The sequence below is a fragment of the Oncorhynchus clarkii genome, chromosome 17, assembly GCF_045791955.1.
Source record: "Oncorhynchus clarkii lewisi isolate Uvic-CL-2024 chromosome 17, UVic_Ocla_1.0, whole genome shotgun sequence".
NCBI lineage: Eukaryota > Metazoa > Chordata > Actinopteri > Salmoniformes > Salmonidae > Oncorhynchus > Oncorhynchus clarkii.
The window spans coordinates 7,021,683-7,039,283 of NC_092163.1; the positions used below are offsets into that span (position 1 = coordinate 7,021,683).

Genomic DNA, 17,601 nt, shown 5'->3' on the forward strand with positions numbered 1-17,601 from the left:
ATGGAACAGCCCATTGAGGGTTCAATAACTGATAGAACAGTCAATGGAACAGCCTATTGAGGGTTCAATAACTGATGGAACAGCCCATTGAGGGTTCAATAACTGATAGAACAGTCAATGGAACAGCCTATTGAGGGTTCAATAACTGATGGAACAGCCCATTGAGGGTTCAATAACTGATAGAACAGTCAATGGAACAGCCCATTGAGGGTTTAATAACTGATAGAACAGTCAATGGAACAGCCCATTGAGGGTTCAATAACTGATAGAACAGCCCATTGGGTGTTCAATAACTGATAGAACAGTCAATGGAACAGCCTATTCAGGGTTTAATAACTGATAGAACAGTCAATGGAACAGCCCATTGAGGGTTCAATAACTGATAGAACAGCCCATTGGGGGTTCAATAACTGATAGAACAGTCAATGGAACAGCCCATTGAGGGTTCAATAACTGATAGAACAGCCAATGGAACAGCCTATTGAGGGTTCAATAACTGATAGAACAGTCAATGGAACAGCCTATTCAGGGTTTAATAACTGATAGAACAGCCCATTGGGGGTTCAATAACTGATAGAACAGTCAATGGAACAGCCCATTGAGGGTTCAATAACTGATAGAACAGTCAATGGAACAGCCTATTGAGGGTTCAATAACTGATAGAACAGCCCATTGGGGGTTCAATAACTGATAGAACAGTCAATGGAACAGCCCATTGTTTTCCCCGGTGATGTAATCATATATTTAGAGTTCTGATGGGGTCAGACAATTTAACTAAATTCAAGAGGCATTTCTAAGTTATATTCCTCAAGAATCAAAGTTTACAAATATATATATGTATGTACCAATCCCAGATATATATGTATATATGTGTATATATGTACCAATCCCAGATATATGTGTATATATGTACCAATCCCAGATATATATGTATATATGTGTATATATGTACCAATCCCAGATATATATGTATATATGTGTATATATGTACCAATCCCAGATATATGTATATGTATGTACCAATCCCAGATATATATGTATATATGTGTATATATGTACCAATCCCATATATATGTATATATGTGTATATATGTACCAATCCCAGATATATATGTATATATGTGTATATATGTACCAATCCCAGATATATGTATATATGTGTATGTATGTACCAATCCCAGATATATATGTATATATGTACCAATCCCAGATAAAAATGTATATATGTGTATATATGTACCAATCCCAGATATATATGTATATATGTGTATATATGTACCAATCCCAGATATATATGTATATATGTGTATATATGTACCAATCCCAGATATATGTATATATGTGTATGTATGTACCAATCCCAGATATATATGTATATATGTACCAATCCCAGATAAAAATGTATATATGTGTATATATGTACCAATCCCAGATATGTATATATATATATATATATATATGTACCAATCCCAGATATATGTGTATGTATGTACCAATCCCAGATATATATGTATATATGTGTATATATGTACCAATCCCAGATATATATGTATATATGTGTATATATGTACCAATCCCAGATATATGTGTATATATGTGTATATATGTACCAATCCCAGATATATATATGTATATATGTGTATATATGTACCAATCCCAGATTGCTCCTTTAAATCCTGCATAAACAAAGGCCAGTTTCCCAACTCAGGACACCTGAGAATCCTCTCACCTGGCTTCTGTCACCTACGTGGCTGCTTACACCTGTTCTGCCTGAGGCTATGGAACCTGACCTGTTCACCGGACGTGCTACCTGTCCCAGACCTGCTGTTTTCAACTCTCTAGAGACAGCAGGAGCGGTAGAGATACTCTTAATGATCGGCTATGAAAAGCCAACTGACATTTACTCCTGAGGTGCTGACTTGCTGCACCCTCGATAACTACTGTGATTATTATTATTTGACCATGCTGGTCATTTATGAACATTTGAACATCTTGGCCATGTTCTGTTATAATCTCCACCCGGCACAGCCAGAAGAGGACTGGCCACCCCTCATAGCCTGGTTCCTCTCTAGGTTTCTTCCTAGGTTTTGGTTTTTCCTAGCCACCGTGCTTCTACACCTGCATTGCTTGCTGTTTGGGGTTTTAGGTTGGGTTTCTGTACAGCACTTTAAGATATCAGCTGATGTACGAAGGGCTTTATAAATACATTTGATTTGATTTGTACTGCTTTAAGGATCCACTCCAGTTCTCTCCAGTTCCTACACTCAGAACACTGAGTCTACGTCCCAAATGGCACCCCATTCCCTATATAGTGCACTACTTTTGACCAGAGCCCTATTCCCTATATAGTGCACTAATTTTGACCAGAGGCCTATTCCCTATATAGTGCACTACTTTTGACCAGAGCCCTATTCCCTATATAGTGCACTACTTTTGACCAGAGCCCTATGGTCCCTATATAGTGCACTACTTTTGACCAGAGCCCTATGGGCCCTAGTGCACTAGTTAGAGAATAGGGTGCCATTTGGGGCGTAGCCCCGAGGTTCCTCTCACCTGGTTTGCTGCTCACACCTGTGCCTCTTCAGGCCCCCACTCTGACTGTAGCTCCTACAGCACTCTGTGCATTTGTACGGCTTCTCTCCTGTGTGGACAACCATGTGCACTTTACGAGACGCCGAAGTGACGAAGCACTTGTCACACTCGGAGCATTCGTATGGTTTCTCCCCTGTGTGTTTCCTTCTAACGTGGTCTTTCAGTTGGCACCCCTGTTTGAACCTCTTCCCACAGTCCTGGCAAGAGAACGGCGTCTCCCCGGTGTGCTGTCGCCGGTGGATCATAAGGGTGTGTGGCCGGGCAAAGGTCATGGGACACTCCGGGCAGGACAGCGGGCGCTCGCCGGTGTGGCTCAGCCGGTGATACTTGAGACTCATGTTACGAACGAAACTCTGGCCACACTCCGGGCACACGTACGGTTTATACCCGCTGTGGGAAATCATGTGGCTCTTGAGTTGGGCGGAGATCTTGAAGCCTTGGCCGCACTGGGAGCAGACGTAGGGCCGCGCGTCGCTGTGGAAACGCATGTGGCGGGTCAGGTTGGATTTGAACGTGAAGGTTCTGCCACATTGGAGGCAGGCGAAGGGGCGTTCCGCCTCATGGATTGGTCGGTGCTCGACCAGACCGCCTTTCCGGGAGAAGGTTTTATGGCACACCTCACAGGAGTACGGCTGGTACTGGGTGTGGATCCGGGAGTGTAACCCCAGCGTGGTTTTGGAGAAGAACTTCTGGCCGCAGTCTGGACACGGGAACCGGCGGACCTTCTGGTTGCGAGGCCACCATTCCGGCTCAGACCGCAACGCAGCCAGATTGAACAGCTGAACGGTAGCCGACCGCAGCCGCCTCCCTCCATCCTGGTGGTACAGGGGGGCATCCTCCGTCTTGATACCCAAGTGATGTGCATCTGTCCTGGGGTCGCTCTCTGTAGGTCCCCTGGTGTTACCCATCTCTGGGTCGTAGCTCTCTGTCTTCACAGAGTTCAACCAGTGTTCATCACTTCTTGTACCGATAGGCAGCTCGTCCATCTCTTGTTTCACCTGGTTTAGAACAGAATAGCTTTATTTTCCAAGAGAAAACTTCAGTGGTGGTCGTATGATACATAAAGATACAGTGCCTTGCGAAAGTATTCGGCCCCCTTGAACTTTGCGACCTTTTGCCACATTTCAGGCTTCAAACATAAATATATAAAACTGTATTTTTTTGTGAAGAATCAACAACAAGTGGGACACAATCATGAAGTGGAATGACATTTATTGGATATTTCAAACTTTTTTAACAAATCAAAAACTGAAAAATTGGGCGTGCAAAATTTTTCAGCCCCTTTACTTTCAGTGCAGCAAACTCTCTCCAGAAGTTCAGTGAGGATCTCTGAATGATCCAATGTTGACCTAAATGACTAATGATGATAAATACAATCCACCTGTGTGTAATCAAGTCTCCGTATAAATGCACCTGCACTGTGATAGTCTCAGAGGTCCGTTAAAAGCGCAGAGAGCATCATGAAGAACAAGGAACACACCAGGCAGGTCCGAGATACTGTTGTGAAGAAGTTTAAAGCCGGATTTGGATACAAAAAGATTTCCCAAGCTTTAAACATCCGAAGGAGCACTGTGCAAGCGATAATATTGAAATGGAAGGAGTATCAGACCACTGCAAATCTACCAAGACCTGGCCGTCCCTCTAAACTTTCAGCTCATACAAGGAGAAGACTGATCAGAGATGCAGCCAAGAGGCCCATGATCACTCTGGATGAACTGCAGAGATCTACAGCTGAGGTGGGAGACTCTGTCCATAGGACAACAATCAGTTGTATATTGCACAAATCTGGCCTTTATGGAAGAGTGGCAAGAAGAAAGCCATTTCTTAAAGATATCCATAAAAAGTGTTGTTTAAAGTTTGCCACAAGCCACCTGGGACACACCAAACATGTGGAAGAAGGTGCTCTGGTCAGATGAAACCAAAATTGAACTTTTTGGCAACAATGCAAGACGTTATGTTTGGCGTAAAAGCAACACAGCTCATCACCCTGAACACACCATCCCCACTGTCAAACATGGTGGTGGCAGCATCATGGTTTGGGCCTGCTTTTCTTCAGCAGGGATAGGGAAGATGGTTAAAATTGATGGGAAGATGGATGGAGCCAAATACAGGACCATTCTGGAAGAAAACCTGATGGAGTCTGCAAAAGACCTGAGACTGGGACGGAGATTTGTCTTCCACCAAGACAATGATCCAAAACATAAAGCAAAATCTACAATGGAATGGTTAAAAAATAAACATATCCAGGTGTTAGAATGGCCAAGTCAAAGTCCAGACCTGAATCCAATCGAGAATCTGTGGAAAGCACTGAAAACTGCTGTTCACAAATGCTCTCCATCCAACCTCACTGAGCTCAAGCTGTTTTGCAAGGAGGAATGGGAAAAATTTCAGTCTCTCGATGTGCAAAACTGATAGAGACATACCCCAAGCGACTTACAGCTGTAATCGCAGCAAAAGGTGGCGCTACAAAGTATTAACTTTAGGGGGCTGAATAATTTTGCACGCCCAATTTTTCAGTTTTTGATTTGTTAAAAAACGTTTGAAATATCCAATAAATGTCGTTCCACTTCATGATTGTGTCCCACTTGTTGTTGATTCTTCACAAAAAAAATACAGTTTTATATCTTTATGTTTGAAGCCTGAAATGTGGCAAAGGGTCGCAAAGTTCAAGGGGGCCGAATACTTTCGCAAGGCACTGTATCTAGTAAAAGATATACCTGCAACATTCACACAGACATATATATAGTAAACATACACTACCAGTACATTTTTAGAACACCTACTTCAAGGGTTTTTCTTTATTTTTTACTATTTTCTACATTGTATAATAATAGTGAAGACATCAAAACTATGAAATAACACATATGGAATCATGTAAGCAAAAAAGTGTTAAACAAATCAAAATTTGCCTTGACAGCTTTGCACACTATTGCCATTCTCTCAATTCTCCTTTCCAACAGTCTAGAAGGAGTTCCCACATATGCTGGGCACTTGTTGGCTGCTTTTCCTTCACTATGTGGTCCGACTCATCCCAAACCATCTCAAATTGGTTGAGGTCGCAGGACTTTGAAGGCCAGGTCATCTGAGTCAGCACTCCATCACTCTCCTTCTTGGTAAAATAGCCCTTACACAGCCTGGAGGTGTGTTGGGTCATTGTCCTGTTGAAAAACAAATGATAGTCCCACTAAGCGCAAACCAGATGTGAAGGCGTATCACTGCAGAATGCTGTGGTAGCCACGTTGGTTAGGTAAGTGTGCCTTGAATTCTACATAAATCACAGACAGTGTCACCAGCGAAGCACCCCCACACCATAACACCTCCTCCTCCAGGCTTTACGGTGGGAAATACACATGTTCACCCACACCGCATCTCACAAAGACACAGCGGTTGGAACCAAAAATCGCAAATTTGGACTCCAGACCAAAGGACACATTTCCACCGATCTAATGTCCATTGCTCGTGTTTCTTGGTCCAAGCAAGTCTCTTCTTCTTGTTGGTGTCCTTTAGTAGTGGTTTCTTTGCAGCAATATCGACAATGAAGGCCTGATTCACACAGTCTCCCCTGAACAGTTGATGTTGAGATGTGACTGTTACTTGAACTTTGAAGCATTTATTTGGGCTGCAATTTGAGGCTGGTAACTCTTATGAACTTATCCTCTGCAGCAGAGGTAACTCAGGTTTTTGCGACTGCACTTGAAGAAACATTCAACGTTCTTGAAATGTTCCACATTGACTGACCTTCATGTCTTAAAGTAATGGACTGTTGTTTCTCTTTGCTTATTTGAGCTGTTCTTGCCATAATATGAACTTGGTATTTTACCAAATAGGGCTGTCTTCTGTATACCCCCCCTTTATCACAACAAAACGGATTGGCTCAAATGCATTGAGGAACGAAATTCCACAAATGTAACTTTTAACAAGGCACACCTGCTAATTGAAATGCACTCCGGGTGACTACCTCATGAAGCTGGTTGAGAGAATGCCAAGCATGTGCAAAGCTGTCATCAAGGCAAAGGGTAGCTACTTGAAGAATCTCAAATATAGTTTGCTTTGTGGTTACTTTTGGTTACTACATGATTCCATATGTTTATTTAGGTAGTTTTGATGTCTTCACTATTCTCCTACAATGTATAAAATAGTAAAAATAAAGAAAAACCTTGAATGAGTAGGTGTTCTAAAACTTTTGACTGGTAGTGTATAGCTGCAACATTCACACAGACAGATATCTAGTAAACATATAGCTGCAACATTCACACAGACAGATATCTAGTAAACATATAGCTGTAACATTCACACAGACAGATACAAATGCGATACAAGATCTCAATTCAATGTTAATTTAAAAGCCACAACTTTAAACCTACCTCTTGTTTTACCTCGTCAGGCCTCAAGTTGGCGCTGGAGAGTTGTAGACTTATCTTGGGTTTGTTTTTGCTTCCCTTGGGGCGACCCCACCACTTAGGGGCCGATGATACCTGGCTAGAAACACTTTTACTGTCAGCAGAGTTGTTTCCTTTTCCTGTGGATTGTTTCCTTCCTCTGGTGGTGGTGGAGTTTTTCTTCTTCGTTGGTTTTCTGCCTGGTTTGTTATTGTTCTTCTGAGCAGCGAGAGACAGTTGATCCTTCGTTAGTCTGTGGAGTCTCACGATAGCAGCCATTTTGAGATGATTCAGGTTAACGCTATGCAGTGAATCTCCTCCCTCTATTTTGAGTTGATGTAAGAAGCGTTCCTCTGCTCAGAAGTTGCTGACGCCTGATCTCACAACACCTGGATATGTATTTTAAGTTTCAACTAACCACATCATGTTATAGCAATGGTTGATGAAATAACATAGGGGAACATTACCCCGTGTCTCAATCTGGGCAGAGAAACTTGTTCTGTTAAACTGATGTCTCAGGGTCTTGTAGCTCTAGGATGGAACCATGTGGGGGATGTCTTGTCCTCTCCTTTAAAGACAGAGCTGGTCATCATTCTAGGGTCTTGTAGCTCTAGGATGGAACCATGTGGGGGATGTCTTGTCTTCTCCTTTAAAGACAGAGCTGGTCATCATTCTAGGGTCTTGTAGCTCTAGGATGGAACCATGTGGGGGATGTCTTGTCTTCTCCTTTAAAGACAGAGCTGGTCATCATTCTAGGGTCTTGTAGCTCTAGGATGGAACCATGTGGGGGATGTCTTGTCCTCTCCTTTAAAGACAGAGCTGGTCATCATCTGTAAGAAATAATGGTTTCAATGGAGAGAAAGTAAATAAGAATACTAGAATTGAGAAAATTAAGCCTACATCGTAAGATTTAAGAACATAAATTAGACTCAATCAAATTAACTAAGAATAAGGAATCCAATAGTATTATCTCTCCAAAGTAGATATATTAAACAAACTATTATTGGTGAGAAAGACCACCTGACTGGTTTTTAAACCTTTCACATCATTAACCTAAAAATCTATGAAATCATTATAGGATAAATAGATCTTCATTGTGAAATTCAACACTACATTTTGCTGCAAGAGAGGTCTCTTTTAAAGATTAAAAAAAGTCTACCAAATGTATTATGTTGGTGCAAAACGAAGCAGTACCTTAGTTACTTCCGGATGAATAATGCATTGACTACATATTGACAATTAACTCGACAGATACTTAAAGCGAAGTTTATTTGATAGCTTGCATTGTGGAAAGCTATAGCTACTGTAGTTATTCAGTTGATTGGCTGATTTATGACGTTTGGTCAGCTTGCTCTGGTCTAATCGCGCAAAGACAACGAGTTGCTCCTAAATAGAGTTACACGCACTGGACCAGAGCTAGCTAAACATCAACTGGACCAGAGCTAGCTAAACATCAGCTAGCTAGTTACTACTGCAAGATACATCAAATAGCCTACCTGCAGAGACGAAGGCAACAATCTGAGGCGGGCATGGGTGTTCAGAGTCGGTTTACTGAGAAGCCAGTACAGTTATATCAGGAAATAATTGCAATCCCAGTTTGCAATAAACACAGTTGCATTCAAAGATAAACAATAACGCACATGAATCCACAGCGCAAAGGAAGTAGTGACTGGTTCTGGTGATTTTGTTCGACGTCCACATTCTCAATGCTGCCACCTAGCGGATCGGAGGAATCAGACATATCGTCCCATTTCCAAGTATGCTCTATAAGAGATAAAGATAGACATACCCCCTAATTCTTATGGGTTTCCCATATTCATCTGTACGTGGTGAAATAACTATCTGTTCGTAAATCCACATGGTAAAACACGTATCTACTGTTTGAAGAGACAGTATAGATTTGTTTTTCATTCATTTGTTAAATAATTTTATTTGGTCATAAAATGACACCCTAATTCTGATTTTTTTTATTTTTTTTATTTTTATGTATTTACTTTTTTTCCCATCATTTGATATAATTATGTTTTACGTAATTTTATATCAGCATACAAATGTAGATAAAACAATGCATGATACAGTATTGCTTAATATTTTCTCCTTTGATGACATATGACTATAATTCACACTCACATAAATTACAGGAATGAGTCTAACCAAAGCTTGGATCAAAGCTCTAATTTAGTAGTAACACATTGATAGTCATTCTCTCAGTAGTCAACCTTTCATTGTCCGTTTCTCTCCAAGTTCCCATGATATCTGCCCCTGCAGGTACTGAATAGCTGTAGCAGTTGACTGTTGTCCTTCAGTAGGTCATCCACTGGTCTCCCCTCTAGCTGGTCTCCCCCAGTGAACAGCACCATGGTGTACATTGGTCCCGTAGCGGTAGCAGCAGCTGGCCCGGTCCAACACTGGCACTCTGTTGTCACGGCAACCAGAGAGAAGAACGCCTCAGAACGCCTCTCTGACCAGGATGGCGTTTCCTGCTGCACCTCGACCCTGGCCAGTGTTACCAATCAGGACCAGACTCAACACTGACACTGTGGAGGGGTTAGATTTACAACAGTGAGGGACGACTTCCCGGACACAGATTAAACCTAGCTAGTCCTATAGGCTAATAACCAACAGTTCTCTTGCTCTTTAGACCAGGACTAGGCTCAGAGCACCTGCTCTTTTCTGTCCATAAAAACAAATGGATTGGTGGAAGAGGCAGGGCAGGAGCAAGGAAGGAGGGTGTGGTCAAGCAAGGCATCCCCCCAGGCTAAATGCCCGGAGGTTTTTTTATCAGAACAGGCATAGATTAGTTTCACCTTTTTTATTTTCCTGACATGAGTTTGTTGTGTTTAAAATCAGCTTTATTCAAATTATAGCTCACCACTGTGCGGGGGAAGAGGGGTGGTGGCGCAAAGGAGTGCATTCACATATATCTACACACTTTCATACACACACACCTTCCACCTCTCTCCATTGTTACTGTTGGTTGAGGACCTTCCACCTCTCTCCATTGTTACTGTTGGTTGAGGACCTTCCACCTCTCCATTGTTACTGTTGGTTGAGGACCTTCCACTTCTCTCCATTGTTACTGTTGGTTGAGGACCTTCCACCTCTCTCCATTGTTACTGTTGGTTGAGGACCTTCCCTCTCTCTCCATTGTTACTGTTGGTTGAGGACCTTCCCTCTCCCTCCATTGTTACTGTTGGTTGAGGACCTTCCACTTCTCTCCATTGTTACTGTTGGTTGAGGACCTTCCACCTCTCTCCATTGTTACTGTTGGTTGAGGACCTTCCACTTCTCTCCATTGTTACTGTTGGTTGAGGACCTTCCACCTCTCTCCATTGTTACTGTTGGTTGAGGACCTTCCCTCTCTCTCCATTGTTACTGTTGGTTGAGGACCTTCCCTCTCCCTCCATTGTTACTGTTGGTTGAGGACCTTCCACCTCTCTCCATTGTTACTGTTGGTTGAGGACCTTCCACCTCTCTCCATTGTTACTGTTGGTTGAGGACCTTCCCTCTCTCTCCATTGTTACTGTTGGTTGAGGACCTTCCCTCTCTCTCCATTGTTACTGTTGGTTGAGGACCTTCCACCTCTCTCCATTGTTACTGTTGGTTGAGGACCTTCCTTCTCTCTCCATTGTTACTGTTGGTTGAGGACCTTCCACCTCTCTCCATTGTTACTGTTGGTTGAGGACCTTCCACCTCTCTCCATTGTTACTGTTGGTTGAGGACCTTCCACCTCTCTCCATTGTTACTGTTGGTTGAGGACCTTCCCTCTCTCTCCATTGTTACTGTTGGTTGAGGACCTTCCACCTCTCTCCATTGTTACTGTTGGTTGAGGACCTTCCACCTCTCTCCATTGTTACTGTTGGTTGAGGACCTTCCACCTCTCTCCATTGTTACTGTTGGTTGAGGACCTTCCCTCTCTCTCCATTGTTACTGTTGGTTGAGGACCTTCCCTCTCTCTCCATTGTTACTGTTGGTTGAGGACCTTCCCTCTCTCTCCATTGTTACTGTTGGTTGAGGACCTTCCACCTCTCTCCATTGTTACTGTTGGTTGAGGACCTTCCACTTCTCTCCATTGTTACTGTTGGTTGAGGACCTTCCACCTCTCCATTGTTACTGTTGGTTGAGGACCTTCCACTTCTCTCCATTGTTACTGTTGGTTGAGGACCTTCCACCTCTCTCCATTGTTACTGTTGGTTGAGGACCTTCCACTTCTCCATTGTTACTGTTGGTTGAGGACCTTCCACCTCTCTCCATTGTTACTGTTGGTTGAGGACCTTCCACCTCTCTCCATTGTTACTGTTGGTTGAGGACCTTCCACCTCTCTCCATTGTTACTGTTGGTTGAGGACCTTCCACTTCTCTCCATTGTTACTGTTGGTTGAGGACCTTCCCTCTCTCTCCATTGTTACTGTTGGTTGAGGACCTTCCACTTCTCTCCATTGTTACTGTTGGTTGAGGACCTTCCACTTCTCTTCATTGTTACTGTTGGTTGAGGACCTTCCACCTCTCCATTGTTACTGTTGGTTGAGGACCTTCCACCTCTCTCCATTGTTACTGTTGGTTGAGGACCTTCCACCTCTCCATTGTTACTGTTGGTTGAGGACCTTCCACCTCTCTTCATTGTTACTGTTGGTTGAGGACCTTCCACCTCTCTCCATTGTTACTGTTGGTTGAGGACCTTCCACCTCTCCATTGTTACTGTTGGTTGAGGACCTTCCACCTCTCTCCATTGTTACTGTTGGTTGAGGACCTTCCACCTCTCTTCATTGTTACTGTTGGTTGAGGACCTTCCACCTCTCTCCATTGTTACTGTTGGTTGAGGACCTTCCACCTCTCTTCATTGTTACTGTTGGTTGAGGACCTTCCACCTCTCTCCATTGTTACTGTTGGTTGAGGACCTTCCACCTCTCTCCATTGTTACTGTTGGTTGAGGACCTTCCACCTCTCTCCATTATTACTGTTGGTTGAGGACCTTCCACTTCTCTCCATTGTTACTGTTGGTTGAGGACCTTCCACCTCTCTCCATTGTTACTGTTGGTTGAGGACCTTCCACCTCTCTCCATTGTTACTGTTGGTTGAGGACCTTCCACTTCTCTTCATTGTTACTGTTGGTTGAGGACCTTCCACCTCTCTCCATTGTTACTGTTGGTTGAGGACCTTCCACCTCTCTCCATTGTTACTGTTGGTTGAGGACCTTCCACCTCTCTTCATTGTTACTGTTGGTTGAGGACCTTCCACCTCTCTCCATTGTTACTGTTGGTTGAGGACCTTCCACCTCTCTCCATTGTTACTGTTGGTTGAGGACCTTCCACCTCTCTTCATTGTTACTGTTGGTTGAGGACCTTCCACCTCTCTCCATTGTTACTGTTGGTTGAGGACCTTCCACTTCTCTCCATTGTTACTGTTGGTTGAGGACCTTCCCTCTCTCTCCATTGTTACTGTTGGTTGAGGACCTTCCACTTCTCTCCATTGTTACTGTTGGTTGAGGACCTTCCACTTCTCTTCATTGTTACTGTTGGTTGAGGACCTTCCACCTCTCCATTGTTACTGTTGGTTGAGGACCTTCCACCTCTCTCCATTGTTACTGTTGGTTGAGGACCTTCCACCTCTCCATTGTTACTGTTGGTTGAGGACCTTCCACCTCTCTTCATTGTTACTGTTGGTTGAGGACCTTCCACCTCTCTCCATTGTTACTGTTGGTTGAGGACCTTCCACCTCTCCATTGTTACTGTTGGTTGAGGACCTTCCACCTCTCTCCATTGTTACTGTTGGTTGAGGACCTTCCACCTCTCTTCATTGTTACTGTTGGTTGAGGACCTTCCACCTCTCTCCATTGTTACTGTTGGTTGAGGACCTTCCACCTCTCTTCATTGTTACTGTTGGTTGAGGACCTTCCACCTCTCTCCATTGTTACTGTTGGTTGAGGACCTTCCACCTCTCTCCATTGTTACTGTTGGTTGAGGACCTTCCACCTCTCTCCATTATTACTGTTGGTTGAGGACCTTCCACTTCTCTCCATTGTTACTGTTGGTTGAGGACCTTCCACCTCTCTCCATTGTTACTGTTGGTTGAGGACCTTCCACCTCTCTCCATTGTTACTGTTGGTTGAGGACCTTCCACTTCTCTTCATTGTTACTGTTGGTTGAGGACCTTCCACCTCTCTCCATTGTTACTGTTGGTTGAGGACCTTCCACCTCTCTCCATTGTTACTGTTGGTTGAGGACCTTCCACCTCTCTTCATTGTTACTGTTGGTTGAGGATCTTCCACCTCTCTCCATTATTACTGTAAACTCAATGTGGGTGTTGCCTTCAGGCCCCTGTACTGGGGGTGGGATTCAATCCAATTCAACACACGACAATATACATCATAGATAGCTGCTCTATAACACGCCTTGGGTTAAATCCAGGTGTGTGTGTGTGTGTGTGTGTGTGTGTGTGGCAGTTTGTGTGTGTCCTATTTCCTAACTCAGTTGTGAATTTATTTAATTAGACCACTAAGATTAACCAGTAGGCTACATTTTATGATGTTTTTGAGAATGGACCAGCGGATTGTTTGTACAGCATTAGATAAGAGTTTCTTGCGTAACTGACTGATGACAATTACACACGTTTATAGACTCTGTGTGTGTGTGTGTGTGTGTGTGTGTGTGTGTGTGTGTGTGTGTGTGTGTGTGTGTGTGTGTGTGTGTGTGTGTGTGTGTGTGTGTGTGTGTGTAAATGTACTGTGAGCACAACTCCAAAGATTATCATGAGAAGATATTGGGTTCTCCAATAAATGTAACTTGATATCAGTGACAGCATCTTTCCAGGGGGTGAACTGGTACATCAAGCTGCCTCACCCTACAGAAACAGGAGATAGACTAGTGTCCTGTCCAGGGGGTGTACTGGTACATCATTCTGCCTCACACTACAGAAACAGGAGATAGACTAGTGTCCTGTCCAGGGGGTGTACTGGTACATCATTCTGCCTCACACTACAGAAACAGGAGATAGACTAGTGTCCTGTCCAGGGGGTGTACTGGTACATCAAGCTGCCTCACCCTACAGAAACAGGCGATAGACTAGTGTCCTGTCCAGGGGGTATACTGGTGCATCATTCTGCCTCACCCTACAGAAACAGGAGATAGACTAGTGTCCTGTCCAGGGGGTGTACTGGTACATCATTCTGCCTCACCCTACAGAAACAGGAGATAGACTAGTGTCCTGTCCAGGGGGTGTACTGGTACATCATTCTGCCTCACCCTACAGAAACAGGAGATAGACTAGTGTCCTGTCCAGGGGGTGTACTGGTACATCATTCTGCCTCACCCTACAGAAACAGGAGATAGACTAGTGTCCTGTCCAGGGGGTGTACTGGTACATCAAGCTGCCTCACCCTACAGAAACAGGAGATAGACTAGTGTCCTATCCAGGGGGTGTACTGGTACATCATTCTGCCTCACCCTACAGAAACAGGAGATAGACTAGTGTCCTGTCCAGGGGGTGTACTGGTACATCAAGCTGCCTCACCCTACAGAAACAGGAGATAGACTAGTGTCCTGTCCAGGGGGTGTACTGGTACATCATTTTGCCTCACACCACTCATTGTTTCTCAGTCCTGGTCCTTGGGACCCAAAGGGATATACATTGTTGTGTTTACCCCAGCACTCACACACTTCATTCCACTAATCAACATCATCATCATCATCATCATCATCATCATCATCAAGCATTTGATTTGAATCAGCTGTGTTAGTACAGGGGCGAAGCCAAAAACGTGCCTCTCTTTGGATCCCTGGGAAACACCTGGGCTAGAGAAAGAGGAAATCAAAATGGGATTTTTAGTCTTTGTTTAAAGTCATGGTTAGACATACAGTAAGCAGTGTGGTTGGTCTTCATTTAAAGTCATGGTTAGACATAAAGTAGGCAGGGTGGTTGGTCTTCATTTAAAGTCATGGTTAGACATAAAGTAGGCAGGGTGGTTGGTCTTCATTTAAAGTCATGGTTAGACATACAGTAAGCAGTGTGGTTGGTCTTCATTTAAAGTCATGGTTAGACATAAAGTAGGCAGGGTGGTTGGTCTTCATTTAAAGTCATGGTTAGACATAAAGTAGGCAGTGAGGTTGGTCTTCATTTAAAGTCATGGTTAGACATACAGTAAGCAGTGTGGTTGGTCTACATTTAAAGTCATGGTTAGACATAAAGTAGGCAGTGAGGTTGGTCTTCATTTAAAGTCATGGTTAGACATACAGTAAGCAGTGAGGTTGGTCTACATTTAAAGTCATGGTTAGACATAAAGTAGGCAGTGAGGTTGGTCTTCATTTAAAGTCATGGTTAGACATAAAGTAGGCAGTGAGGTTGGTCTTCATTTAAAGTCATGGTTAGACATAAAGTAGGCAGTGAGGTTGGTCTTCATTTAAAGTCATGGTTAGACATACAGTAAGCAGTGTGGTTGGTCTTCATTTAAAGTCATGGTTAGACATAAAGTAGGCAGGGTGGTTGGTCTTCATTTAAAGTCATGGTTAGACATAAAGTAGGCAGGGTGGTTGGTCTTCATTTAAACTCAAGGTTAGACATAAAGTAGGCTGTCATGTACTGTCATGTTGTGTCTTGTTTCTGTCCTTTCCCTTCACCCTGTCTCCCTCTGCTGGTCGTTGTTAGGTTACCTTTTCTCCCCCTCTTTTCCCCAGCTGTGCCTTGTCTCCTCCTAACTACCTCGTCACCCCTTTTCCCACCTGTTCCCTTTTTCCCTCTGATTAGGTCTCTATATCTCTCTCTGTTCCTGCTCCTGTCCTTGTCGGATTCTTGTTTGTGTTGTTCATGCCGGAACCAGACTATCGTCATGTTTGCTGCAACCTTGTCCTGTCCTGTCGGAACCTGCCGGTCCATCTGAGCCTACGTTTTGTTTTGTTATTAAAGAAGCTCTGTTTATGTTAATTCGCTTTTGGGTCCTCATTCACGCACCGTAACAGAAGAATCCGACCAAGAATGGACCCAGCGACTTCGGATCCTCTCCACTCAGCCGTCGAGATCCAGGGAGCGATGCTAGGCAGACACAAGCAGGAATTGTCTGCTGCTCGGCATGCCGTTGAGACCCTGGCCACCCAAGTCTCCAACCTCACAGAACAGGTTCACCATCTCCGCCTCGATCCACCGGCCACTTCCAGGGCTTTCGAATCTCCGGAACCCAGAATCAATAACCCGCCGTGTTACTCTGGGGAGCCCACTGAATGCCGCTCGTTCCTCACCCAGTGTGATATTGTGTTTTCTCTCCAGCCCAACACTTACTCCAGGAGCACTGCTCGTGTCGCCTACGTCATATCTCTCCTTACTGGACGGGCTCGTGAGTGGGGCACGGCAATCTGGGAGGCAAGGGCTGAGTGTACTAACCAGTATCAGGACTTTAAGGAGGAGATGATACGGGTTTTTGATCGATCTGTTTTTGGGGAGGAGGCTTCCAGGGCCCTGTCTTCCCTATGTCAGGGTAATCGATCCATAACAGACTACTCTATTGAGTTTCGCACTCTTGCTGCCTCCAGTGGCTGGAACGAGCCGGCTTTGCTCGCTCGTTTTCTGGAGGGTCTCCGCGCAGAGGTAAAGGATGAGATTCTCTCCCGGGAGGTTCCTTCCAGCGTGGATTCCTTGATTGAACTCGCTATTCGCATTGAGCGACGGGTTGATCTTCGTCACCGAGCTCGTGGAAAGGAGCTCGCGTTCTCCGTTGCCCCCCTCTCCGCATCACTACCATCTTCCTCTGCCGGCTCGGGTGCTGAGCCTATGCAGCTGGGAGGTATCCGCATCTCGACTAAGGAGAGGGAACGGAGAATCACCAACCGCCTCTGTCTCTATTGCGGTTCTGCTGGTCATTTTGTCACTTCATGTCCAGTAAAAGCCAGAGCTCATCAGTAAGCGGAGGGCTACTGGTGAGCGCTACTACTCCTGTCTCTCCTTCAAGATCCTGCACTACCTTGTCGGTCCATCTACGCTGGACCGGTTCGTCAGCTTCCTGCAGTGCCTTAATAGACTCTGGGGCGGAGGGCACTGCAGGAAGCTGACGAACCGGTCCAGCGTAGATGGACCGACAAGGTAGTGCAGGATCTTGAAGGAGAGACAGGAGTAGTAGCGCTCACCAGTAGCCCTCCGCTTACTGATGAGCTCTGGCTTTTACTGGACATGAAGTGACAAAATGACCAGCAGAACCGCAATAGAGACAGAGGCGGTTGGTGATTCTCCGTTCCCTCTCCTTAGTCGAGATGCGGATACCTCCCAGCTGCATTGATTGGCCCGTCCCTAAGTCACGCGTCGAGTTGCAGCGCTTTCTCGGCTTCGCGAACTTCTATCGTCGTTTCATCCGTAATTTCGGTCAGGTGGCAGCCCCTCTCACAGCCCTTACTTCTGTCAAGACGTGCTTTAAGTGGTCCGTTTCCGCCCAGGGAGCTTTTGATCTCCTCAAGAATCGTTTTACATCCGCACCTATCCTTGTTACACCTGACGTCTCTAGACAGTTCATTGTCGAGGTTGACGCGTCAGAGGTGGGCGTGGGAGCCATTCTTTCTCAGCGCTCCTTCTCTGACGACAAGGTCCACGCTTGCGCGTATTTTTCTCATCGCCTGTCGCCGTCGGAACGTAACTATGATGTGGGAAACCGCGAA

General features: G+C 44.6%; 1 protein-coding gene and 1 long non-coding RNA gene across 2 annotated transcripts; both read right to left on the reverse strand.

Moving 5' to 3' along the window:
* Positions 1 to 2,456: 2,456 nt before the first annotated feature.
* Positions 2,457 to 7,335, reverse strand: LOC139370176 (zinc finger protein 479-like). Its single transcript, XM_071109510.1, has 2 exons — positions 6,957 to 7,335; positions 2,457 to 3,590 (listed from the first exon to the last, which is right to left on the reverse strand). Exons 1-2 carry the CDS (start codon positions 7,248 to 7,250, stop codon positions 2,550 to 2,552), a joined length of 1,335 nt encoding a protein of 444 aa, XP_070965611.1. The 5' UTR covers positions 7,251 to 7,335; the 3' UTR covers positions 2,457 to 2,549.
* A 96-nt stretch (positions 7,336 to 7,431) lies between these two features.
* Positions 7,432 to 8,618, reverse strand: LOC139370187 (uncharacterized). The gene is made up of 2 exons (XR_011627116.1): positions 8,468 to 8,618; positions 7,432 to 7,801 (listed from the first exon to the last, which is right to left on the reverse strand). It is a non-coding gene; the product is annotated as an uncharacterized lncRNA (long non-coding RNA).
* Positions 8,619 to 17,601: the final 8,983 nt, after the last annotated feature.

Bases quoted from the DNA above. Each gene is read 5' to 3' on its own strand.
- LOC139370176 (XM_071109510.1), bottom strand. From the start codon at position 7,250: ATGGCTGCTATCGTGAGACTCCACAGACTAACGAAGGATCAACTGTCT. The intron at 3,591-6,956 runs GTAGGTTTAAAG...GTTCTAAACCAG, and splicing joins CTGACGAGGTAAAACAAGAG to GTGAAACAAGAGATGGACGA.